The sequence below is a fragment of the Eretmochelys imbricata genome, chromosome 25, assembly GCF_965152235.1.
Source record: "Eretmochelys imbricata isolate rEreImb1 chromosome 25, rEreImb1.hap1, whole genome shotgun sequence".
NCBI lineage: Eukaryota > Metazoa > Chordata > Testudines > Cheloniidae > Eretmochelys > Eretmochelys imbricata.
Genome location: NC_135596.1, coordinates 12,461,291 through 12,488,360, shown reverse-complemented (window position 1 = coordinate 12,488,360; position 27,070 = coordinate 12,461,291). Strand labels below are relative to the sequence as shown.

Sequence of the window (27,070 nt, the reverse complement as noted above, 5' to 3'; positions counted from 1 at the left end):
CCATTTTACAGCTGGGAAAGCTGCCACACCGATATGACGTGACTTACCCTGGCTCGCACAGCAAATCAGCAGCACAGCCAGGACTTGGAGCCATGTCCCCTGAGCGCTGATCCCCGCTGTAACCACTAGGCCAGCCTTCCTCTCGACATCTCGCTCCGCTCTCTGCCTCCCACTGTTCAGCGCTGGCAGCTGGGTCCTTTCGAAGAACACGAATTAGCAGGGAAGAACAAATCTCTCTAGCTAGCGCAGTCGGGGACGGGGCATCTTTTCGTTCCGTGTCTCTACAGCACCCAGCATGATGGGGTCGTGCTCCGTGACTGGGGATCCCAGGTGCTCCTGCAGTAGACATAATAGTGGGTCAAACCGGAGAGAAGAGAAGGACTGAAAGTAACGGACTCACAGGCTCAGATTCTGTTCGGTGTCCCTGTTCAACTCCTGTAGCAGAGAACCAAGTGTGGCCAGTTGTATGAACACTGCTGACGGAAGTAGGGTGCCAAGGGGAAGGGGGACTCAGCAAAATTTGAATAACGGGTAATCTCTGGGGAGGAAACTGCAAGTGACTACGGTTCTCTCCAGAGACATCAATGAAACCCCTGCAGCCAAGCGCCCCAACCCTTGTGGGATGTCTGGAGCTGGCATGGGATTTGAAATGTGCAATTTGGGCTGCTGTGCTCGGCTAATTAATTATTTGAATTAATTTATTTCCGTGGTGCCAACCATGTGCCAAGGGCTTAGCTTCATGGTGCTGGCACAGAAGGAAGATGGCAGGAGAGCAGCAATCCAGTCCTTCCTCCCTTCCCCCACTGCCCGGCGGAGAGGAAACACCAACATCTTCAAAAGCTGACTCTACCTGAGGCTGCCTTAATTTTGGGGAGTCCAGTTCAAGACTTCACCGGCCTTGGTTTTTTTTCAGAGGCATTGAGCTCTTGGGGCCAGAGGTACAAAAGAGCTCGGGGCTGGATTTTCAAGTACTCGCTACCCATAATTACAGCCCTTGGTGTTCCTGGAGCTGCAGGGCCTCAGCACCTCTGGAAACCAAGCTAAAGGTGTCTCAGACTGGGTCCCCCAAGATCCCTGGCTGAAGAGGGTGAGTGCCCACTGACATTCCTCTGGGGGGCATAGATCCTGCTCCTGATGAGTCCAGCGGGAGCATGAGGAAAGGCCCAATGTTGCATTTTTTGGTCCATTTCCCCTGCTGGTTGTGTGGGTCCCTCACACAGGAACAGCGGGGGAGAGCGGGGGGACCTAAGTATTGCCAACCCCAGTTTAAAAAAAATCACAAGTGTCGTCGTCCCCCCACAAAAGATCATGAGATTGGCTTAAAAAGCATCAATTGTTTCCAAATAATAAACATCAGGGTCCTTTCTATTTGCATTCTGGCATGGGAGCCTTTAGGAGTCACATTTTCAAGCTTTTCTCCATAAATATGAGGACTAGAAACTTATTCTCCCCCCCCCTCCTTTCTTTTTTGAGGAAAGTTGAGATTGTCATGTACTCACAGGACTCCAGCAGCTGGAGCTTTTTTTTTTAAATCCAGCACCAGATACAGTGAGGGATGGCAACATTGGAAATGTTGTTTAATAAATTAATAAAATGCGGTGGCAAAACCCAGTGAAATTGGCAAGGGAGGGGCGGGTGTAGGACCTGAGATTGCATCCAACCCTCTTTGAAACTGACTAGATTTCCAGCTGAGGGCACCAGCACCCCTTTAATCAGATCAGTGGATCAGTCGCAAACTGTCGCTCCAGGGAGGCTGACAGCCTGGGTCACACATGCTGGGAGTGGAACAGCGTGAGGTTAATCAGCTCTGGATGTCGTCTCCTGGGAGAGGCACATGTGACTGTGTATCACCAGGAGGAGTGAGCCTGCTGGCTGGGTGGCTCTGTTTGTATCCCTGCCTGTAAATCACAATGTCCCTTGGAATTTTCCAAGGGTGGAGGGGAGAAGTCTGGGGTTTTTCTAGCAATGACTTTTGCCTCCCCTGGGAGCACAGAATACGTATTCCCACTCAGGCACTGGCTTGAACTTGGTTCCTTATTCCTAGTTCCTTAATCATAGTTCTCAGGTGCATATCTGTAGCCAACCAGGCCATGGGTGGTCAGGCTTAGTGGTTGAAATGAGAGTTTGGCCTGCCAGTTAGAGCTGGGTCCAGGGTGGGCCGAGTCCAGGAATGAGCCGAGGGTCAGTACTGGAGGGACAGAAGCCGAATGCCAGAACCAGAAGATGAACCAGACGTGGAGCTGAGGATTGAATCCAGAAATCAGAATCCGGAGTGGAATGGGGGCTGGAGCCAGAGCAGGTTCAGAAACGAAGCTGGAGCGGGGACTGGAAACAGAGCAGGAGCAGAGCAAGTTCAGCTACAGGCATGGTACACATTGAGCAGCCACTGATCTGGGTGTCAGGCTTATGAGTAGGGCTGCTAAACCAGCAGCCAGTCAGGGGATGCGGCTACTCTCAGTCACAAGATGAGTGCAGGAGAGCTCGCTTCTTGTCTACCAGCCAGGTTAGTCAGGGAGCCTGGCAGGAGCTGGGCCCAGCTGCTTTGGCCCCTGACAACATTCAAAGACCGAATAACGTTTAATCAATGTAAGGTTACATTTTTAGAAATTCACCATATTTAATGTGATTGAATTTTAGAACAATAGTTATCCGGGTCATCCCGCTTGCCCAGTAGCACTTTACCCGTCTGCTGGAATTTCTCCGGTATTCCAAGATTGATTACAGATTAACATTGGTGGGCTGGAAGAGCTCCTCAACCGATTCTTTTAGGACTCCTGGGTGCTTCACCTTCTGAAAAGACCCTGTTTGCTCCTCTAGTTCCTCAGTGTGGGGTGAAGGGAGAGAGGCTGGTGACATGGGCCACCACTTTTCACAAAGAAATGCTTTGGGTCAGGGAGTGATGTGCCCCAGCTCCTTCAGAAGAGTCTGGTGGTTGCAGTGGCCTGTCACTTACAGTCCAAGAAGCATTTTGTCACCTACGACCAGTCGAAACCCAGCTTCATCCTTAGTCAAGCGCCATTTGTGGAATGGAAGTGGGGCGGGTGTGTGGCATGTGCCAGCGTAATACTTAGGAGTCAAGCATCAGGTCAGGGGGCGATGTGGCCCTGCTCCTTTGGAACCGTCTTGACGCCACCGGGATATGTCGGCGGGGGTGACCCAACAAGCATTGTGTCACATAGTCAAAACCCAGTTCCTTATTCAAGCCCCATTTGCTAAACAGAAGTGACAAGGAAGTGAGAGAGAATGAGAGAGCAGAGCATGGCAAATGCTAATCCTGTGGCTCCAGGCACCACTGGGAAGCGCTCGGATGCCACTGTGATGAGCGCAGTAAAAAGACCTGTACAGAACGGAACTGCAAGTGGCAACATATTGCTTAGAAACTCAGCTTTGACTCAGGAAGTTACAGAACCCAGCTGCGCCAGAACCAAGCGGCTGCTAGGACGGCTCACGTGGGCTGACCCAAGAAGCAGTTTGTCACTGACAGCCAGTCAGTGTCCAGTTCCTTATTGGAATAATTAGTAAAGAAATCATTATTTACTCATATAAATTGTTCTAAAATTCAATCCCATTTAGAAACGTCACCGAAATAAAAGTGTAATCGTACGGGGATGAATATTATTAAAACCATTGGCCTTTGAAGAGGGAATCAATTTCTGCCTTGTGGCACATGCCAGGTCTGCTCTTTGGGCCAGATCCTCAGCTGATGTAAATCAGTGCAGCTCCATTGAATTCAATGCGACCAGATCCCCAGCCGGCATAAATCAGTACAATTCCACTGAGCTCAGTGGGCCAGATAATTAGCCCGTGTAATCAGCATAGCTCCAGAGAAGTCAATGAGGCTGCACTGATTTATACCAGATGAGAATCTAACCCTGGCATTGTTCCTTGTTACGGCTTCACCAGTGCAACTGGCTGACACAGACATGCTGCACTCGCGTTAACCGTGACTTGCGATGGTGCAGTGCCGGAGCGGGCATGGTTTACACTGGTGAAATGATTCTACATGGGGGCTTTGAACCAGTACAAAAAAGTTCAGCGTAGGCAAGATCACTCGCACGAGGGGCCACGAGAACACACAGAGATAGGCGCGAGGAGAGTCTTGGCAGGGAAGAAGGAAGCGTTATCTCGGGTTCTGAAAAAACCATGAAGATTTCTGAGCATTAGGGTGATGTGTGCCTCCTGCCATGCAAATATCCTTGTTCCCAGTCCTGTGCTCGGTCCATCAGATCCAGCTGTCACACTCTGATCCCTTCTGGAGATCTCTCGCTTGGACCCAGCTTATGATGAGCCCTGATCTGTCTCATAAAACAATCAGATGCTGCTGCTGGTTCTCCTTCCTATAACCTGGGTTTGTGAACTGAAATCCATCCCTTGCCCAGCAATCCAGACGTGCTGCCTGCATGGCGGTACGGTGTAACCCAGTGGTTCTCAGGGCACATTTTTTGGTGGCCTCAGCGTGTGGCCACCGACTCTTGCTGGGGGCCGCTCTCACGCTTTTTCCGAAATTACTTGATTAGCTTTAGGAAAACCAAATAAATATGCACATAGACACATCCAAATCATTGTCATTTATTTATTGCTAGCTAGCAGGTCTGTTGTGAAAAGTGATATTGACAAACATACAAGTATCACTTTTCACAGCAGACTTACTCAGTCCTGGCAAGCCTGGGGACAAATTAAGCCCTAGATGGAGGGTTGGGGGAGGCAGTGGGGGCCCGGGGAGATGGGCATGGGGATGCTGCTGCCCCACCACCCCAGGGCTGATGCCCAAAGCCTGAGCCCCACCGCCCCTGGGTTGGTGGGGAACTCGCTGGCTGCCTGCTCCTCCAGCATTGTGCCCCATGTGTCTCTGGAGGGGGGCAGAGCCCAACCCCTGCTGCTGTATGGGGATGGATAGATAGATACATAGATAGAAGGGGTGTATGGGGATAGATTAGATTAGATTAGATCAGATGGGTGTATGGGGGTAGATTAGATTAGATCAGATGGGGTGTATAGGGATAGATTAACTGAGTAAGGCCATGGTGTCTCAGTGGTAAGATCAGGTCTGTTGAGAAATGGTGCTACCTACCCACATTGTTCTGTCACCCGGCCCTCCCATGCCGCACCCTCCTTATGATACACTCCTTGATACATGCTTGGGTGACACCCGCTTATTCCTGAGAACAGCGATCTTAATTTTTCCACTGAATGCATCCAATGAAATGAGCTGTAGCTCACGGAAGCTTATGCTCAAATAAATTGGTTCGTCTCTAAGGTGCCACGAGTCCTCCTTTTCTTTTTGTGAATACGGACTAACACGGTGGCTCCTCTGAAACCCATCTTAATTCTGTCGCCCTGCGAAAGTGACACATAAATGGGTCGTGTGTGGTTGGGACCTGATTGACACTGGGAGCTGCTGGGGGCTGGGCTGGGGTTTGTCCAGTGCAGTGGAAAGAACAGGAGGACTTGTGACACCTTAGCAACTAACAGCCCAATTCATCGGATGCATGGAATGGAACATATAGTAAGATATATATATATATACATACAGATAAGTTGGAGGTTACCATACAAACTGTGAGAGGCTAATTAGTTAAGATGAGCTATTATCAGCAGGAGAAAAAAACTTTTGTCATGATGATCCAGATGGCCCATTTAGACAGTTGACAAGAAGGTGTGAGGGTAGGTAACTTAAGGAAATAGATTCAGTCTGTGTAATGACCCAGCCGCTCCCAGTCTCTGTTCAAACCCAAGTTAATGGTATCTAGTTTGCAGATTAATTCAAGCTCAGCAGTGTCTCGTTGGAGGTGTTCAGTGGAGACAGAATAATAAAGGGGGGGTGGATGGGATGCAGCCGACACCCCCAGCTTCCAGTAGAAAGATCACCTTTTCCCGCCATTGGAAGCAACTTTCTGTCCAGCCTGCTGGTAGCAGAAGGAAGCCTCACCCAGCCCTGCCCAGACGATTTTCTAACCCGAATGAGCTCACTGCCCTGGTATGCCTGGGAAGGCAATCAGCATCCTGGGGCATACCCCATCCTCAGCGTGGGCTCCTTCCCCCCCCCCCCCCGCGGCTGGTAATAGCTCACCTCACCTGATCACTCCCCTTACAGTGTGTAGGGTCACAACCATTGTTTCATGTTCTCTGTGTATATAAATCTCCCCACTGTGTTTTCCACTGAATGCATCCGATGAAGTGAGCTGTAGCTCACAAAAGCTCATGCTCAAATAAATTGGTTAGTCTCTAAGGTGCCACAAGTCCTCCTGTTCTTTCTGTGGATGAATTAGGACAGCCCCCTGTGTGTGGGGAAAAAGGGGGTGAATAGCGGCATCCATCACTGCAGGATGCCCAGCCCTATAGTGTGTGTGAGGGAGGGGGCAGGGGGTTGAGTGTACACAGGAGGGCTGGCGGGCTCGTAGGGATCATTGTGTGTTTGAAGGGGTCGGGTACGCCCAGGTGTCTGGGTGAGGTGCCCAGATCATCTGATATAAGCAATGATTAATTTGGGCCAGGGCTGAGAGCCCTGGCACCTCTGGGCTTGGCAGTTCATAGTCCCGGCACATCTGGGCTCGCCTGAGCCCGGGCACCTCTTCCTTACACACTTAAGCGCTGGACATAAGGGATTGTGAACGCACGTGTCTGTGAGAGAGTGTGAGTGTGGTGGGCGTGGCATGGGTTGGCTGTACTCTAGGGTGGATGGGTCTGAGTGTGTGGGGGGGTTGTTTCTAGGGTGAGTGTAACATTTGGTGTGTCTGGGGAGATGTGTGGGCTGTGTATCAATGCTGGGGGGGGCGTGTGTAGGGGAGGGTGTATGTGGGTAAGGCGGGTTGCGTGTCAGGGCTGGGTGTCTGGTATGTGAAGCAGGGTGTGTGTGTGTGTGTTTGAGCGACTGGGGGGCGCGGGGAGGGGGTGGATCAACCCCCCCAAACCTGTGGGAAATCCCATCCCTGGGATCTGCCCCCGCCAGAGAGCCCAGCGCTCCGTCTCTCACGCTTGCCGAGCTCTCAGGCTGACAAAGTCTCCGGGAACGGAGCCGGCGCTGGAAGGGGGGGCGCAGCCCCCAGCTCTGACCCCGGGGGTCACTGGGGGGACACACACAGGAAACTCCCCATCCTGCAGGAATTCGGAGCTTTCCTGCCCTTATAAGGCTATTTTAACTCCCCTCCAATCAGCGGGAGGAGGCGGTGCCCTGCTCGGCCAAAACCTCCGGAGCACAGCGAGGGAGTCTCCTGTACGCGCCGCGGCCCCCGGACCTGGCGCAGAGCGGACCCCGGAGCGCAGCATGAGCAGCTCGCAGTTCAACAAGGGCCCGTCCTACGGCTTGTCCGCGGAGGTCAAGAGCAGGGTGAGGCTGGCGGCTGGCCAGAAAAGTTTGTAGCGGGGCTGTGATGTGACTGGGAGCGGGGCCCCGGTGCGCCCTGGGGAGCTGCCCGGTGCGCCCTGGGGAGCTGCCCGGTGCGCCCTGGGGTGCAGGCGAGCTCTAGACTCTCCAGTTCGGGTCTCTCCCAGCTGTGTCCTTCGCGCGCAGCCAGCGCCCTGGCCCGGTCCCAGCTGCTGGCACTGGGGAAATCTGCCTCCAATCTCCTCTTCCGCCCTCCCTTCCTCGGCCCGGGCTGGCAGCTCCCTTTCTGGGCTCAGCAGCGGCGTGTGGCCTCTGGGGACAGAGAAGGCCCGCACCTCCCCCTGCCCCCAAAGTTAGGAGGGGAACAGGAAGTCTCCCTGCCACTGGTCCCAGGAGGCTGTTCCAGGCTCCATCTGGCAGCAGTTTCTCCTGGGCTGGCCTGGCTCCTTGGGTCCAAGTGTGTTTGGTGCAAGGACAGGTTCTGTCCTGGTGCAGTTGTGTGCACGTTTAGCACCCCCCAAAACCTTGCCTGGCTTTGTCCAAGGGGCAGTGTTTAATTCGTGCCAGGGCTTAGCCCTGACACCTCTGGGCTTGCTGCATCAGTTATGAAAGCAAAAAAATTACTTGTGTCTCAGCAGCTCTCTGGCTACCAATTAAGCACTGCTAACAGTCTATTAAGTGGCTTTGAGGGGGTGTGGCCAAGGGGAGTCAAATGTATCTCGGCATCCAGGCGCCCTGAGGTTCTGGGGGGATGCCCATTTCCACAAAGGGATGGTGGTGGGAATGTGGGAGGAAGCAGCTGGGCGTAGCCTGCTCCTCTGGCCTGAGCTGGGTAGGCTGGGGGCATTGCCTTTCAGTCCTCTGTCTGCCACAACAAGTCTGAGAGCATCCATTTCCCCCTTTTCATCTGATCCTGACCCTGGAGCCATGTTAGTTAGCTGAATATCTTAGTCCTGGTGGGCTTATTGAGCACATTATAACTTTAAACTCCTCTCCCCCTTTGTTACTGCTAACATCTGAACTCTGGCCCCATTCAGTCTATCTTGCATTTTGCTACTCTTGGACCAAGTTAAAACTGGTCACTTTCACTTTTGTTTCTAGTCAGTTTCCCGCTCTACTTCTCTGTCCCAGTTTGACTTCTAAACTGAGCAGGGAAATCCTGACATGCAAACTGTCTCTTCTCTTTTACCCAAAAAAGCCCCCTCTCTTGCTATAAAATCTACATTTCTGGGCCTGAACTGACCCTCCCTCTGAACCGGGAGTGGTCTCAGCTGGTTCTGTAGCTGGCTGTGATGCTGAGGGCCCTGGGGAACACAGGGTAACTCCAGATTTTGGGTAACAGTGGTTAAATCCTTCCTTCTGTTAGGAGAAATGTACCAGAGCACAGACTAAACCCTCTGAGAAGGTAGGCTATTAGGCAAGGGCGTGCAGGTGTGTGCAGTAAACAAGCCATGGGACTGAGCCTTGATGGAAAGACTCGTGTCTTTCTATAATAGCAAACTCCTCTCAGGGTAAGGTGTGGGGACAATATGGTGCAGTTTCTTGGCTGCCTGTTTGTGTAATCCTAATCCTTAACCCTGTAATTTACAGATTGGATTGCTCGTGTTCTGAGTGTAATTAAAATCTAAAATACTAGCTATGTTCCAGGGAAGGCTTTTTTTCATTATTATTACACCTTACGATATTTGTTCCTCCAGATTTTCTTACCCCTGGCTGGACCTAGTTCTCTATTTCCTTGGCAATTTGGCCTCCATTTATCAATGTGTTGCTATAGTCACTGAGAAACATACCTGACCTAAATAATGATGTAATAAACTAAGTGTCTAGGGCCCATCTTAGCTCTTATGCTACCTGTAACTTCCAGAAGTGTTTCAGGAGGCCTTCTCTGACAAATCACTTGGTGCCGAGGAAAAGGATCCTCCCCTTCCCCAAGTTAAACTGCCAAGGAAGGGAATGTGGGCTAGTGGTTAGAGCATGGGTCTGAGAGTGGGGATTCCTGGCTTCTGTTCCCTGCTGTGATGCTGACTCAAGGCATAGCCTTGGCCTGGTGTCACCCCATGCCTCACTTTCCCCAGGAAAATGGGGATGACTTTGGGCCACCTCTCAAAGTCTAAATTAAATGTTTGTGGAGCACTGGGAGATCAGTGGCTGGCGGGTGGGATCAGTGGCTGTTGGCATCTTACCTACATTGTGCCTGTCTGTGGCAGGGACGGTCCTATCTGCACAGTGGCTACTACTGTGGATCCTTGATGGAGGTTCTGAAGTGCCACTGGAATAAAATACAAGCAGTTTATGCAACTTCCGGACCGGCCTATGGTGGAAGTGGGAATTGCTAGCCCATTACAATATGCAGCAACAACCAGTGAGCAACTGATACCACCTTCTCGTCTAGCCCTAAGGGGCCTTCCTTGACGTCACTGTAAACAAGGAAGTTTCCCACTGGTGCCTGCATAGACAGGCTGCCGGCGGCATTTATGTAGCTGTCTCATCCAGACCGGTTCGTATGGGGGGTTAGAGTGTGCTGTGGCTAACCCACAAAACTAGTGCTCCCCATTGGTGAAGCTGTGGAGAGTCAGATTTCACTTGGGTTTCAGAGGAGCAGCCCTGTTAGTCTGTCTTTGCAAAAAGAACAGGAGGACTTGTGGCACCTTGGAGACTAACCAATTTATTTGAGCATGAGCTTTTGTGGGCTACAGCTCACTTCAAACATCCAGTGCAAATGCAGCTACCAGAGCTGCCTTCTGCAAAGGTGTGAACGTCTGGTATCTCCCCATCTAGTTCAGATTGATTCTGTCACTTGTGACACCCTCTCTGCTCCAGCAAGGGCTCCTGTGTGGAGGGGGAGAGAGGCTGAAAGGGACTGGAATCTTTCCCTTCTCGGTCTGCTCCTGCTGCAGCTGCGATGTGGCATGTTTCCTCTGCACCTGTCGTCTGGGACCAGCTTGCTCAGTTTGCTAATGTGACACTGCCGAGGGCTCTCTGGGAGCAGGTTCCTGTGTACAGATCTGTAATACGGTAGCTGAGTCAGAGCTAGGTGTGCTAGGTGCTGAATAGGCAGGTGCCTCTTCTCTCTGCAGCCTTCCACGGTCTCTGTTCGTAAACACCTCTCGCTAAACCTTATGGCCCAATCCTGACGGGTTGTTGCACAAGATGGAGGCAATGCAATGGCTGAACACTAAGTAACCTACAAATGTGGGCACATCATGGGTGTCCTCTCTAAACGCAGCTGAGTGAGGATTTTTTTTATAGCCAATGGGACAGGCTAGCATCAAGCTAGTGCTTAATTCTTATCAACCATGTGACCTGTTTTATAACCCCCATAAAAGCAGGACAGATATCTGCAGTGGCTGTGTAGCACCGAGATCTAGAAGAGAACCCACCACAAGGCTCTGTCCTAACCCGGATGAGTGATCACTAAAGCATGTCCGCTTAGACCCAATTTTGACTCAACCCTTTGTCTAGTCAGCAGAGCCCAAGGGACAGGCAGTTTCTGCTCTAGGTTGCTTAAGGGGACGATGCTATAAAGGGAGGGAAGGGGAACTCCATACGTGTGTCTGACATACCCCTCCCCTTCCCCGGTTTGTACGGGCAGCAGTAACCCTGTTGAAGAACAGAAAAGTGAAGCCAGCCTGCATGCCTGATGCTGCGGAACAGCCATTCTGTGCAAAGTCACCTATTCCTCTGGGGGGGGGGGGGGTCAGGGAGAAAGGACTGGGAGTCAACTTAAACATGTACTCTTCTCTTCTCCCGCCCTCCCCCCCCCCCCCCCCCCCAGACACTGCAGCAGTGCCTAGGCCTTGCTGAAGCTGAGAAGATGCACTGGTGTTACTAGGTCCAAGTCCGTGGCGCCAACCCCTAAAAGTAGATGCCCTTGAACCTGTTAAATCCTTGCTTAGTTCAGTTCAGTCGGCTACACCCTCAAGGGAGCTGGCACCCACAGTAGTTTGACATTCTGGGTTTGCACCATGGATTTTGATCTAGTTAAATCAGTACAACTTTTCTAAGGGTAGAAGTCCTTGGAGAATGGAATCTGTGGAATTTGCTTTTGGGGCCAGCTTGTCTGTCTCCTCCTCTTCTGTCTCTTCCCCCCCCTCCCTCCCCCCCCACCCTATTAGCTCCCTGGGTCCCTGGGTCAAATCAGTCTATCACCTAACCAGATTCACAGCAGAGTCTAGGGGGAAGAATTCAGACTTTGCAGCATTAACTGCAGAATGTTGACATGCTCCCTCCTGCACAAATCAGAACAGTTCCCCTGGCCTTGCAAGCTGGTGCAGAAACAACTTGGGGAGGTGATAATGTTGGCAATTGGGGAACATGTCATATTTGTCCCTCTCCATGGGAAGCTTTCTCTTGCTGGGCTGGGTTGTTAGTGCCAATATGAATTAACATCTCTCACCTTCAGAGGGTCCTATCCAAATTGTCAGCGTTGCTCACTTTGGATTCTGCGGTTAGGGGGTTGGATGATCAAGATCTTGCCTGTTCTTTGTCTGTCGGTTCCTGGAATTGTGGCTGCTCCTGATTAGATCAGTGGGGAAAGGGCGGCTTTCTAAATTACCATGGAGGCGATCTTTAAAGCTTCCACTGGATCAGGGCCCTGTTGTGCAAACCTTGCCCCGAGGAGCTTAGAGCGTGATAAATACTGGGGGATGGCACAGGACAAGGGAATGGTGTCTGCTCCAATAGGTCTGCAGTAGCTAAACAGCATCTGGTGCTACCCATGGGGCTGGGAAGGCAGATGCAACCCAGAGCAGTGCGGTCCCAGAACTGAAGCAAGGATTAGATGTTCTCATTTGCCATGTGTGCGTGTGCAGTCATGCTGGAGAGGCTACGTTGCTTTGGCTTATTTAAACCTTCATGTTTCAGGGCACGGACCATCCACTAACTGATGAGGGTTAGGAAGTAACTTCCCCAAGTAACTTTCTTCCACTTGCAGGCTGCCCCTCTGTCTGAAGCAGCTGGTGCTGGGTGAGAAGGATCCCAGCCTGGTCCTATGTGTTGTCTTGTGTTCTGATTTGTCCTGGGGCCCTGTGAAATCCGGCAGACTTGTTCAGATTCCTCCATCAGACAAGCTCCCATCCAGAGGCCAGTGCAAGGCCCTGGATCTTGAGTGGGTTTGGGAGTGGATCAGTTCTACATGCCAGAGTAGCTGCACCAAGAGCCAGGGTGGGGAGAAACAGGGGTGTGGATTAGTGCTAGATTCTCCCGTACCACTGGGGCTAGGATCTCCAATGCCTCTTGTATGCGTTGAGCAAGTGCCCTCCCCTTGCATTGCTGCTGTCAAAAGGTCTCCCCTTCCCCCTTGCACCCCAGTCCCCTTCATCGGTTGAAAAGGGAATGAAGAGCAGGTTGTGAAATCAGAGCTGAGCGTTTCACGGCAGGGTGTTCAGCAGCCCTCGCTCATGGGCTGGGCAGCTAGTGACCTCGCAGCAGTGCAGTGCTCTGAATCTGGTGGGGGTTTGGATCTTCCATGGGCTTCTCCAGAACCTAAACTCTCCCTTTTCTCCATGGGTGCTGCTTCCTGCCTGTGGGGAGCTGGGAGTCTGCAGTTGATCCAACGCGTTCATACCCTTCTACCCTCTGGTATAGTGCATTATCTCCCCCCACTTTATAAACAGGGAAACTGAGGTGGCATGAAGTGACTTGCCCAAGGGTTGCAGCAGGAGTTGTCAGAGCTGAGATTGGGAGCGAGATCCTCTTATCTCCCGCAGTATGCTTGGGCCGCCAGAGGGTTCTCTCCAGTGACCGGGAACCAGACTCCCAGGAGAGCTCCGCTCTCCTCATGCAGCTTATGGCCCCCAATGTGGACAGAGCCAAGCTCTCTTGGAATTGGGCCCTGTTGTAGGTGTGACTCTCTCTGGCAAATCTGGCCCTTCTTCTCCTGGCCCCTGCATCTCCATCACCGAGCTTGCCCCCTTGTGAGCTCAACCTGCCAAGTCCTCAGCAGCGGGTAGAGAGGCCCAGATGGGAGTACAGATGAACTGGGCTGTGTGGTTGCCTTGGCTGGAGGCAACCACACAGCCAAGGCAAAGGCTGTGAGCAGGGCCCTACCAAATTCGTGACCATGAAAAACCTGTCCTGGACCATGAAATCTGGTCTTTTGTGTGCTTTTACCCTATACTATGCAGATCTCATGGGGGAGACCAGCATTTCTCAAATGGGGCTTCTGACCAAAAGGGAATTGCAAGGGGGTCGCAGTATTTCCACTCTTACTTCTGCGGTGCCTTCAGAGCTGGACGGCTGGAGATCGGCAGCTGTTGGCTGGGCACCCAGCTCTGAAGGCAGCATCTCCCTGCCAGCAGCAGCCCAGAAGTAAGGGTTGCAGTACTGCAGCCCCCCCACCCCCCCAATAACCTTGTGACCCTCCCAGAACTCCTTTTTGGGTCAGGACCTCTGAAATTTCAGTGTTGTAATTATAGATTTAAATTGCTTCAAAGCGTGAAAGTAATCTTTTTAAAATCCTATGACCGTGAAAGTGATGGGGCCCAACTGTGTTCTGTGCTCCATGCTCAGTCTCTCTTGGTTCATCAAGGGGTTTGTCCCTGTCCCTGCCAGAAGACTCTAGTCAATGAACTTGTAGTGCTCCCAGGGAGCTGGGCTTGGAATAGAGGGGAGCTGGCAAGGTGCCTATCCTTGCCCTACATCAGTTGAGGCTGATCTCACCCTTCCTTATCTCCACCTCTGCAGACTACTGGGGTTTGTTGAACATGGAAGTCTAGTTTCGAGCTGGGATGAAAAGTGATGTTTAAGCTCTGTGCAGTCAGAGCACCACTGACAAGCAGTCAACTCTGGGGTGGAGGACTACAAGCAACCCCCAAAGCCAGAGGAGGGGAACTTTCTCCAAGGAGACTGTCAAGTCGAGGGGACCTTCCCCCAGGCAGAGGGGACACTCTGCTTTGCATGGCTGGGAGACACCCACGCACTAAACTGCATCGTGCTTGTCTTGGAAGTGCTGAATTGATCTTGTTGGGATTTGACCTTGTAGTGTCAGGGAACTGACTGGCGTTGTAAGTATCTAATGTGACACAGTAGTTAAATGTCATGTACCCACTAGTGGCTGGCTCCTCTAAAAAAGATAAGAGCCTACTACTGCTGCCATCTAATCAAGCTTCACCCTTAGCTGAAGAGGTAGAGGCCCATGGTTCTAGTGTGAAAGGTTCTAGGTTTAATGACTCCACTAAGTGGAGGGTGGTTATACTTAGCCCTCTACAAACGAGCAGCCTTCTTCTGCCTGATACATATGCAGCCTTAAACCCTGCTCCAGAAGCAGCCAGCAGCTCCTCCAGCACCTGTCTCTGACAGGTGCTCTTGGGCACGAGCCCTTAACAGAGGCTGCTTAGTAGCAGCTGGGAGAGGGTGTCTGACATGCTGATGACTCTCCTCTGGCAGCAGGGACCTGCTGTCTCCTTCACTTCTTTAAAGCTGCTTGCAGCTGGGACAGCTGGCCTTGATTTAAACAAGGTACTTTGCATTCTTGGGATATTCATGGTGCCCAAGGAATCTGCTGAGACACATTCCTGGGCTGCAGGGAGGGGAAGTCTGGTCCTGACCCCAAGGGCAGTGGTTTGGGCTGCAGTGCTGAGGCCTCTAGGGCTTCCTCTCCCCTGGGAGGCTGGTGTTAGAGATGGGGGGCAGGGGAGCGTCAGGCTGTACCTGCTAAACACAGCATCCTTTCCAATGCTGGCTATAGACCCCAGGAGTCCCATCTCCCTCCTTCACCCCCCCCCTCCACCCCCCGAGTCAAGTCTGAGCGTGGACCCCTGAACAAAGCTGACTGGGGACACGAATCAGTCCTGCTGCTCCCTTTCCTGTGACTTGCCCTGAGTGACACTCTTCCTGGGCCTGTGCACCTTAGCTGTGGGACGAGGGAGCGTGCTGGGACTTGGGTGAAGAGGGCAGAATCTTGCCCAGCTTCCCGTTGCTGGTCATGCCAGTGCACCAAGATCCTGGATCGTCTATCACAGCGATAGCACTTCAGGAGAAATTCTGGGGTGTCGGGAGCAAGATATGTGATTATATTATAACCTGCAAAGTCAGACTGGAAGATACAGACCTATAAAAAATTTGGGGGCAAAGCAAGATATTGCTTGAGGAGGGTGGCGAGACAATTGCCCCCATAGCAAATGACACCCTGATCTGTAGGCTCAGGTTTTATTGACAGTGGCCCTTTTCTGGGATGGGGTGGAAGCAAATGAGGATTGAGAGACTGTAGGAGACTCTTATCTGTGTCCATGGCAGGCAGATACAGCCAGCCTCTCACGTGCTGGTGTGGGGTGACCTTAATCCACAGCATTAAAGGTCACCTGCGGAAGAGGGTAGGTCCTATCTGGGCACACTCCTTGCTGCTTCAGAAAGGCATGAGGAGTTCGCTGTCGTTTGCTGGGTCTCTTACCGTACGAACGCAGTCCGGTCTTGCTGTGAGGCTGCCGGGGACTGCAGCGCTTTCCCAGGCCTTGAATCAGAGGGCTCGAGTCTTTAACAAAGAGCGCCCTTCTCCCCAGTGGGTGCAGTCACTTGAGCTAAGTGAGGCTTACAGATTAACGTGCATTTAAAAGCTGCCTGCCCACCCCAGGTGTGTTTTTCCTACTCCATCTCTGTACCAGTTCTCCAGCCATTCCGTCTCCTGAAGAAACGGGACCTGAATTTCTACCGTTTAAAATAAAACAAGCTGGAAAACCAGTTGGCTTTTTTTTAAACAAAAGCCAAACTTTTCCAGACCTGCTGCACCAAGGCAAAGGCCGAACTAAATGCACTAAAGCAATTGCACGAGATGAAGCTGCATCTAGACTGATGAGCGGTGAGTTGCTCTAAGTTGTGCTGGCTCACACAGGATGTCAATCATGCCAGCAGCCCGGTGTCTTAACCTCAAGGCCTTGTCCTCCTCGCTAGCTTCCATCTTGTAATGATCACTCTGTGGTTTTTATAGCCGCTTTGTTTGCAACCTTCCAAGGCAGGGCACTGCAGGGGTCAGTCGTGTCTCTGTGATGGGGAAGGAGGGACGAGCCAATAAGTGCAGCAGGGGATTTTGGGAGACAGACTGCAACTGGCCAGCCCGGGATTTGGGCAGGAGGAGTGCAACATTCCCCCTGGTCTCCTGAGAAGCGACAGGTGATGTCTAGTGACCTCGTTGTCACAGGCTGTACCGTTTCTTGTCTGGTAGCTGGGTGGGGAAGAGCGTGACGTGATGCCGTCGCATCTGACCCAAGCTTCCAAAAACATCCAGTGGGAACCAGCCCAGAGCTGCCTTGGCTGGGTTGGCTCGCGTGCGGAGGGGGATTTTAGAGCTTAGAGTAAAGACCAGCCTCTTCCTCATGTGTCAAAACCAAGCAAACAAGGAAGTTATTAAACTCCCCATGCACGTAAATGCTGCTGGATCTGCCCCGGCTGGCTGCTGAGGGACCACCAGTGCTCGTACTAATCTCTTCGTTGCTGAGCTCCTGCTCGGCCTGGCTTTCCTGTGCATCAGGAAGTGGTAGCTGACAGAGTATCTTGGTGCTATCCAGACAGCCCCTTCCTGGTGCTGGGCCCTGTTCTCCAGCCTGCTTAGCTTCAGCACGTTGGGCTCCTAGGGGGGTCTAGCGGCAAAATGCTTGGCAGTGATTTGGGGGTTTGTTTTCTCTTGCCACCATTAAGGCTCCCTCCGGGGAGCTGTGTCCTGACAAGTCTTTCCAGTGGCCATGCTAATGTGACATTGACCTGCACTGATGATGATCTCCTCCCCACGCTCCTGTTGGCCTGTGTCTTACAGGGGGACCTGCTGCTACACACTGGGGTAGAGTGAAGCTGGGCCCCTTTACATTAGCTAGGCTGCTGCAAAGGGGCTGTGGGGTTAAGGTAACGCAGTACTCACCAGTGCCAGCCAGCGGAGCGTGGGGGTGCTGGTGCCAGGCTGAGGAATACCTGTTGGCCAGCTTCCCATTGGTGCACATGCTGGGCAGTGCCAAGGTATTGATTCCGCACTGACCAGCCCTGGGCACAGAGGGGATGGGTCAGTATCTGGGAGTGAGTGGGCACGGCTGGGGCAGGCACGTACCCTGTTTATATGGGCTCTGCTGGGGAGCAGACTAGAGGACCACTGAAGCTGGGGTGCAACTTGAGGCTGCTTTAGCCTGCACTGGGGGACTGCATTGGCTTTGCATGCTACCCCCACCCTTTCCGTGGGGGAGCTATACATCTGGCTCAGACTGGGTGGCCCTGGTATTGTCCTGTCTACTTTCAGCTTTCCCAGAGGTCTCTGATCATGGAGTCTCACTTGTTTTCTTTCTCTTTTCTCTCTCCCCCATGGTCGTGTGTCCTAGCAGCCCTTACTGAAAGGTGCTGTCCGCTACCCATGTGCAGCAAGCAGGAATGTGGCCTTGTGGCTGAGCTCACCAGGAAGTGGGCAGTGGGTGGAGGGGTGGCTAGCCCAGGGGACCCAGCGAAGAGCTGCCTGACTCTTCCATTCTCTGCTCTCCTCCCAGCTTGCTCAGAAGTACGACCCCCAGAAGGAGGCTGAGCTGAGGATATGGATCGAGAGCATCACCGGGAAGGAGATCGGCCCCGATTTCCAGTTGGGGCTGAAGGACGGAGTGATCCTCTGCGAGTGAGTCTGTGAGGGCCCAGGGGTCTGCATTGGTCAGGGGGGAACTGATGGAGCAGCAGGCTGTGAGCACTGACCTCTCCTTGCCATCCAGGGGAAGAGCTCCATGTCCTTCCATCTTGCTGGCCAGTTGCACCCATCCTGCATTACGGGGCCACAGCAGAAGCTGCAGACCAGCTTGGAGGCTTAAAGCCAGCGATGCCACTTCAGAAAAACGTTGGAGATGTGCAAAGTCGTGCCAGCATATTGGCCCTGATGCGAGCTCTAATACACGGCAAAGGCAGAACGGGAGGGAAGCGGAGGATATAATGGGGCATGCAGAGCTGTGACCAGCCTGGGTGAGGCGTTAACTGCCCCTCTTGCCCCATAGCAGATGATACCAGCACTTAAAGCACGAGTTTGGCCCTGGCTCAGTGGTTGCCTGCGATGTCTCTGCAAAAGTCCTGAGCCTGGAGCTAGACTCCCAGTCTTGGCCTAGGATGCAGGTGGGTTGGCTGGCCTCTGGGCGGAGGTGTTGGCTGGACTAGGGCCAGGCAAGCGCTTGTGCTCTGGGATTGCCTGGCAAATGCAATGGCAGAGGGTCCTGCTCCTGGCTGTGAGATGTCACTTAGCAGAAGTGCCCAAGGGGATACCAGAGCTAATTTAAAAGGGAATTGACTTGAGGAGCATTGGAGCCCCTGGCCTGGGTGTCGAGGGCCTAGGGAGGAGCAGGGTCACATCTGGAGTAACCCTAAGCACATACTGGCAATTCAGTAAGTGCTGGAGACCCAGTGTCATGAATAGTGAATGCTTTGCTTTCTTCTAGCATCTCTCCAAGGATCTCCAAAAGCAGATTGTAGATATTCATAATAGTCTGGGCAGCTGCAAACAGCAGGAGAGGAAAATCCAGTTCCAGGAAAGCATCTGAAAGATGGGAATGTTCCAGGGTTCAGATCTGCCTCTGCAAAGAAATGTAGCAGAGCCTGGCCATTCCCAGGGCCTGGAGCAAGAGGGACTGTTCCAGGATTTCTTCTGAAGCAGCCTTTGTTGGTTAGCAGACAGGGTGTCGGAGGGGAGAATGGCTTATTATCCATTTATTGGCCTCTAATGACTCTGTCTTGGTTTTGTGATTGGGGGTGGGTGGAATCGGAGATCCTGGTAACAATCTTGTTGCTGAAAGTGGCTGAAGCTCAAAATAGAGGGAGTAAATACATAACAAGGATATTGCATTAGTCTCTAACCACACATGCCAGGAAATACAGGGCCATGAATTCTCAGTGGTGGTAATGCTCCTGATGTATGTGTAAGTGAAACTAGGGCTGACTTCTCTCTGGGGGACTGATATGTCAGGAACATGATGATGATGATCCTGCTAGGGGAAACCAGGTGGAAATTACCTTCCCAGGGCCATGTGGCACAACCTGCTAGCTCAGGGAGAACTTGCATTTTGCCATTCCAAACTCCCTTGCCACTTTATCATGCTGATGGTGTTCATGTCACTGCTTTCCTATGCAAGGCCAGCACGGCCAGGAGCTGCTCTGGGGACCATAACATCCGTGCCTCCTTAAGTGTGAGTTTAAATCTTAACATTGAATTAATGTAGTCTTGTGTTCTGTGTGCGTCCTGTGCCTAGAACAATGACCCATGCCAGGGATGCCGAGCGACTCCCATAATAAGTAGTGTGGCTAGGCCTGAATCTTAGAGACTTGGGGTTTTAATATTGCACTGACTGTGGCTTTGAAGTGTAGACGCAGCCCATGTCGGCATCGCTGTACTGGTGGAGCCTGCTAGCGTAAATGCAGCATACGCCACAAGGAGGGGCCCTGCTGGGATAGGAGGATCACCATTCTGAACAGCGTCGGCCTCTGTTGCCGTCTATGCTGGGGCTTTGTCATCATCATCACTATCCTTGGGGATGGGGTACCTTTTTAATTATTTTTATTTATTTTTTTTTTTTTCACACGCCTGACTGACGTGGCTACGCTGGGATAAGTTGTTTGTGTGGTGGTGGTTTTTTTTGTGTGTGTAGGCCAAGCCTGAGGCAGTGTGGCCTAGTGGCTAGAGACTGAGGAGACCTGGGTTCCATTCCCGGTTCTACCAGTGACCTGCTGGGTGACCTAGGGCAAGTCAATTTTTTCTCTGCCTCCATTTCACAGGTGGGGAATGATGCTGCCCCCCTCTTGTGACGTGCTTTGTGAGCGGATGAGAAGCTCTGTATGCGAGTCTAGGGATGATCATTTCTTCTGCTAACTGTTTAGCTTTGTGGACGCCCTTATCTCTGATGGCTGCTTGTTTGTTTAAAAGCAGCCGAACAAGAACCTCCGAAGAGATGCTTGTGCAACTCCACTGTGGCTGGAAATGTGCTTCCACATTGTGTGATTGGCATCTGCTCTTACGGCTCTTTCTCACTCTCTCCAGGCTCATGAACAAGCTGCAGCCAGGCTCAGTGAGGAAGATCAACCGCTCAGCTCAGACCTGGCATCAGGTATGTGCTGGCTGCTCCCTTTACAGTGAGGGTGGCCTGGCTGATCGCTAGCCACCCTGGGAGCTCCTTCTCAAATCATAGAATATCAGGGTTGGAAGGGACCTCAGGAGGTCATCTAGTCCAACCCACTGCTCAAAGCCGGACCAATCCCCAACTAAATCATCCCAGCCAGGGCTTTGTCAAGCCTGACCTTAAACTTCTAAGGAAGGAGATTCTACCACCTCCCTAGGTAACTCATTCCAGTGTTTCACCACCCTCCTAGTGACAGTTTTTCCTAATTTCCAACCTAAACCTCCTCCACTGCAACTTGAGACCATTACTCCTTGTCCTGTCCTCTTCTACCACTGAGAATAGTCTAGAACCATCCTCTTTGGAACCACCTCTCAGGTAGTTGAAAGCAGCTATCAAATCCCCCCTCATTCTTCTCTTCTGCAGACTAAACAATCCCAGTTCCCTCAGCCTCTCCTCATAAATCATGTGTTCCAGTCCCCTAATCATTTTTGTTGCCCTTCTCTGGACTCTCTCTCCAATTTATCCACATCCTTCTTGTAGTGCGGGGCTCAAAACTGGACACAGTACTCCAGATGAGGCCTCACCAATGTTGAATAGAGGGGAACGATCATGTCCCTCGATCTGCTGGCAATGCCCCTACTTATACATCCCAAAATGCCATTGGCCTTCTTGGCAACAAGGGCACACTAATTGCTGCCTCCCGGGTTCCTTCCCTGGCCCCCTTTTGGCTGTGGCCTGTGTCTTTATCAGTCTCTCTTCCCTGCCAGCTGGAGAACCTCTCCAACTTCATCAAGGCCATGGTTCAGTATGGCATGAACCCCGTCGACCTCTTTGAAGCCAACGACTTCTTCGAGACCGGGAACATGACCCAGGTGCAGGTGTGCCTGCTGGCTCTGGCGGGCATGGTGAGTACCGCTGTGAGGCTGATTTGTCATTGCCCTGGTCATCTCTGCTGATGCACCGGAACCATGAAAGGCACCCTCCCCTACCCTGGTAGACCCTTGGTATGGTGGCCTGTCATATGGAGGCAGGGGGAGCCAGAGGTTGGAGGGGGGCACAGCCAGGGCAGATCTGCACCCTGGTAATTCTGTGCCCCTGCAAAGCTCTGTAGTGGCTGTTGAAGCAGGAACGTGAGTCAGGTTAATTCTTGGGGCTGCAGTAGCCTGCACCAGCTGCTTTACCTCTGACCCTGACTGTGCAGGGGTGGACCCAGCCTGGTGTTTAACGGGATCTGTCCCTTATGGCTTGTGGGCAGGAGTGGTCATTCCTTCTCCTAGCCCAACCAGCTCCCATGGGTTTGGGGTGAGGGTGGCTGGGGGGGACGGGTCGCAAGCACCCTAGGGTGCCAAAGGAAGTGGCTACACTGAGGCCTCCTGACAGTAGAGCTGCAGCTCTTCCCTCCTCCAAAATGCCCCGGCTTTAGAGCCAAAGCCAGGCTCAAACTTCCCCGTGGGGCTCTTGTTCTCTGGGTGGTGGGAAGAAGTGATCTCACCCCAGCACATGGAGCCAGCTGCAGCCGGGAGCCTTCCCAGCGAGCTCGGGGTCAGGGGAGGAAGCAGCTCTGTTAAGCTTGGGAAGCCTCCATAACCAAGGGCAGGCTGCTTTGTGGGAGGGCTGTAGGGGAAGTGGTGGCTTGGCCACCCTGGGGCTGAAGCTGCGCTCATGGCCCAAACCATGAGGCGCCAGGCCTCTGAGGTGTGTGCTCATTGCTTTGCAAGTGGCCCTTCTGGGCTGGGGCAGCTAGTGAAAGGTGTTGCCTTGTGGTGACTGGATTTTTATACCCTGCATGGATGAAGGATAAAGCTAGTAGAAAGTAGGTCAGTGGCTGCCTTAGGATAAACACACAATGGATGTGGTCTCATGGCTCCTCTGACCAGGATGAAGGTGTCTGTCCTGGTGTCCTGGCTAAGTTCTCGTTTGGGTAACTACATTTTGCCTCCGTAAATTACTACGCTAGCCCCGGCAGGCTCATTAATGCCGCATCTAGCGCATGTGCACTGGAAGTCACCATGTCTGGCCTTCAGAGGCCACCATCGAACTCCTAGAGGTGAAGGCCAGACAGGACCACATTTCATCTGACCTTCTGCATGTTGTAGGCCACAGAATCTCTCCCACCAATTCCAGTCGTAGGCTCATAACCTCTGGCTGGGCCTACTGAAGTCCTCTACTGTTAGCGAATCCCCCATTTACTCTAGTTCACACCAGCAAGTGACCAGCATCTGACCTGTTCTGCAGCATGGAGTCCTTACGCTCTGTCCCAAGCTGTCTCTGCGCCACTGGCAAATCTGCCACGTTCCACCCCATAAGCAGCTGCATTTCTGCGGTGGATAAAGGATCTCTGCTTCATGGCTATAGCTTGTAGAACTGTAAAACACCTTTCGCCCTGTCAAAGGTGCTGTGCAGGAAGTGAACAAATAGCCATCTCCGTATGGGATATAAAACCTCCTGCATCTCTAGCCGGGCAGTTCCTGGGGTTGAGTCTGTATGTTGACTGATGACTGCAACGTTAGGTTGTAGTACCCTCTTCTATGCAGGGACAGAACTCAGTGGTTCTAACACTCCTCTCTGCCCCCCCCCTCCTCCCCCCCCCCCCCCGGCCCTTCTCTCTGCTGCAGGCAAAGACCAAGGGGATACAAAGCGACGTGGACATTGGGGTGAAATACTCGGAGAAACAACAGAGGAACTTTGACGATGCAAAAATGAAGGCCGGCCAGTGTGTCATTGGGCTTCAGGTGAGCTGGCTGCTGTGCCCTTCCCATTAGGGCAGGGGTGGGCTAGGCAGGGCCACAGGGTAGGAAGGCATGTCTCATGAAATTTGGTTATCCCTTTAACACCTGAATTCACTGCCACTGCATATGGCTGATGGTCAAAAGACTTAATAGCCTGGATGTTCTCTTGTTACAGGCTGGATATGAAACATCCAGCACAAAGTAGAACTGCCCCGTGCCCTTCATCTCCTTCACTGCCTGGATTGTCACTGCTGTCCTGGCCTTCTTGGCATGTCCATTCTCTTGCCCTGGGGGGCTGGGGTGTGAAGGACTGTACTACAGACTCCCTCCTCCCCACCAACAGAGGTTTGGACCTGGAGGGTTGCCCTTGTAGGGAATTGGAGATGGGAAGTTCTATCCAGGGACAGTTGTGAAATCAATAATACAAGAACACTGGAAAGCATGCTATTGGAGGCAGGGCGAGAATCCCTGCCCTTGGGAGTCCTCGTACTTACCCCCTCTAAATAAGGAAGGTCAGGAGGCTGCCTTTGAGCCATGAGTCATTGTGCTTAGTATGGGAGTGGGGGAGAGGAGACTTATTTGAGACGGGGGGAGCCTGCTTCAGACTCGGTTGGGCTGTAACTTTAGTTCTCTGTGTAACTCTGCCCACAGATGGGCACAAACAAGTGTGCCAGCCAGTCTGGCATGACAGCCTACGGCACCAGGAGACATCTCTATGATCCCAAAAACCAGATCCTGGCCCCCATGGACCATTCCACCATCAGCCTTCAGATGGGCACCAACAAGTGTGCTAGCCAGGTAAGCAAGCAGTCATGGACCTGGTGAGCCATCTGTGGGGACGTAAAAAAAGGGGCCAGTTGAGTGACTGGAGTCTCTTCAGCACAGAACATCTGGGTTTAAGGGTGGTATTAAAGGGGGTAGATGCCTGACTGGGCAGCTGGGTGAAATCCAGGAAAGCACCAGAGGTGTCCACTTGATGTAATCTGTGCCTCCTCAGGCTGCTGGAGAGCTGGTCTTGTGGTTAGGGCACTGGACCAGGATGTGGATTTGGATTCCTGGCCCTGCCACAGACTCCCTGTGTGACCTTGCCCAAGTTCCTTAATCTCTGCATCCATTTCTGCACATCTAAAACAGAAGCTGTACACTCCCTCCTGGCCCCCATCACCACGCAGTCTAGGTAGATCAGCTATTTGGGTAGGGTTTTGCTATGATCTGTAGCCCCTCATGCAGTGGGGGCTCAATCCCCAATGGGGGTTTCCAGCTACCACTGTTACCACAACTAATCTGGTCTCTCAGGTGGGCATGACGGCTCCTGGCACGAGGAGACACATCTACGACACCAAAATGGGCACCGAGAAGTGCGACAACACCTCCATGTCCCTCCAGATGGGCTCCAACCAGGGAGCCAATCAGAGCGGCCAGATCTTTGGCCTGGGCCGACAGATCTACGATCCCAAGTACTGTCCCCAGGGCAACACTGGTGACGTGGCCAACGCAGTGTACGACCAGAGCACAGACCCACCCGAGTACCACTACTACCGAGAAGAGGAGGGCTACTGAGCCTTGGGCCCTGCCTGGCCACAAGGCGGCCACCTCCCCAGGCCAGCTCGTGTTCGGATCTCTGTTGCCGGCAACACTCCAGTATCTATAGCCTCTTTTTGTACCTTTTTTTTTAAACTTTTTTCCTGAGCAGACGAAAATCCCATGATCCTAGAAGAGAGAGTTAGTGGCTTCTTAAAATCCTGGGGCATCTCTTATCTTTGGGGGTGCAGCCTGTCACTTGCAACTTGCAGAATGCAAACAAGGCAGGCCTTTAAATGCTGATGGAGTCCACTTCTAGTCATCCAGGGAGACTCATACCAGCAAAACACTGGGGCTACGTGTGTTTCGTGGTGGGGGGAGCGGAGTGGGGAACTTGCTCACAAACAGGATGCAACCTTCTAGCATTGCAGTCCTGTGTTGCAAGGATGCTGCTTATTCTTCATGCTCTGACGTGATTCCTGTAACGCTATTGTAGTTAGCATCAAGCACCGCAGGCCTTACCCAATGACTCCTGGTTACACTAGTGAAGTCACGAAATCTCAAAGGGAATTAGAGGTGGATTCTAGCACACTGGCTCTGGTAAAGCCTTTGCCAGCTCTTCTGGAGATCTTGCTCAAGGGCCAAGGAATTCTGTTTTTGTGCCTTTTTATGATGCCAAAAGTGAAGCTCTAAAAGGCTCGTGCTCTCTTTTAATGTGTGTGTGTGTATATACTTTTAAAGTGAGGCAAGGACAGTAAAGTACCTTGGTGACATCCTAGGGACCAAATGTTTAACTTAATATCTAAAATACTCTTATTTTGTGGCTCACCTCTCTCCCCTTCCCTCTGCCTCCCCCCTTGGAAGGGAAGAGGGAAGGAAGAATCTTATGACCTGATCCTGTCGTTGCTAGTGCTCAGGCAGACTGCTGCATCTCCACAGCCAGCTGCGGGATACTTGGTTGTGTAGGCATTGCCCTGGTAGGACAGTGGATCCTTACAAATGTTAGATGCTTTTGTATGTTTGGCTCCCCCTTAATTTAAACCATCAGGAATATTTTTTTTTTTTTTTAAAAGTTGCATTTGTATGTGGCCTCCTGATCAGTGTGTCAACTTGGGCATTCCTCAGCCATACTGTGCTCTATAGGGATGGGGTGGGGAACAACACTGCACTGCTGGTAAATTACAAGTCCTTAAGAACTGGATGGGATCTCGGCCACAGCTGTGTCTTAGAGGTTAGAGACTTCCTTCTGCGTATGGATAACCTAAATACTGCACAGTCCTTCCCAGGTGCTACTGTCCTTGTAAAGGTAGCTTAGAACTTTTTTTGAATAAAATGTGAAACTGTAATATTTGAATATAGGCAATAAAAGCTTTCAGATAAGACTTGAGCTGTTGTGACTTTATTTTTTTAAAAGTATATAACAAATAGGCCTGGCTCCATTGCAGAAGTACAGAGTTACTTGTTTCTCACTTGGGACGGTCGCTGGGATGTGCCTCTGATTCCAAAGGCAGAGTATGGGGTCTTTTGTTTTTGTTTTCCCCTCCCCTTAAGTATTGAAATAAGACATTCATTTTGGTCACTGGCTGCCTCTCAATAGCTGCCCTAAGACTCAAATATTTTAGGTTAGTCTCCCTGGTACATTCTTGACACTCCAAATTAGTGAGATGCCTTATTGGATGGTATCTTTAAGGGAACTCCTGTAGTGCGAAAAGAGATTTCCCCATTGGTCAGTTTATGTTCCATTTCTCATGGTCCACTAAACCTGATGCTAGAAGATAACTAAACCCAACACCTGCAGCTCAGTTATATACCTGAACTCATGGGAATTCCTTAACTCAATACCATCTTAGGTGGGGATCTTGCTAGGCTGGGCTGCATCAGACCTTGTCTCTCCCATCCAGTGCTTTCCTGCTGTTATCTCAGTAGGTGGTGCTCTTCCCTTAATGCTGAAGATGTCTAGAAATAAAATACCCTTCACCTGACCCAGAAGCCAATTTCTTCCGCCCTGTGAATCAAAGTGAAGACTCACTGTTCAAGCTGAAATGCCAAAAGCAACCAGCACAAACAGTGATCAGGGAATTCAGTAGTGCCAAGTACTCAAATTAGGAGTCTGGCCTCAACATCAGGTTTTTACTGAATGTTGGGTTTTTTTATTTGCTTTTTTGTGGTTTGAGCTTGTAGGGAGTTCACTTTTTTTATGTTTAACTCTACAGCCATGAGGTTAGAAACTCTCCTAAAAAAGAGAGGTGATACTCTCATGTGTAACTGCCTGCCTCAAAGAGCTGGAGCTTCAAGAAACTTTAAATCTTGCAAGTCTGGCAATAAAGTAACAACAGGGGCACGCAGGAGTTGGGTTTTAAAAATTTCTTCTGGAAGGTAATGAATAATAATGCCTCTCTTGAACAGTTGGGTTCCGCACTTGGTTGGCTCATTGGTTGAGATTT

At 51.8% G+C, this 27,070-nt stretch overlaps 1 protein-coding gene across 1 annotated transcript; it reads left to right on the top strand.

Annotated features, from left to right (window-relative positions):
• Nucleotides 1–7,198: 7,198 nt before the first annotated feature.
• Nucleotides 7,199–26,008, top strand: CNN2 (calponin 2). Its single transcript, XM_077842165.1, has 7 exons — nucleotides 7,199–7,327; nucleotides 17,782–17,903; nucleotides 20,298–20,364; nucleotides 21,144–21,281; nucleotides 22,992–23,108; nucleotides 23,757–23,903; nucleotides 24,402–26,008. Exons 1-7 carry the CDS (start codon nucleotides 7,265–7,267, stop codon nucleotides 24,663–24,665), a joined length of 918 nt encoding a protein of 305 aa, XP_077698291.1. The 5' UTR covers nucleotides 7,199–7,264; the 3' UTR covers nucleotides 24,666–26,008.
• Nucleotides 26,009–27,070: the final 1,062 nt, after the last annotated feature.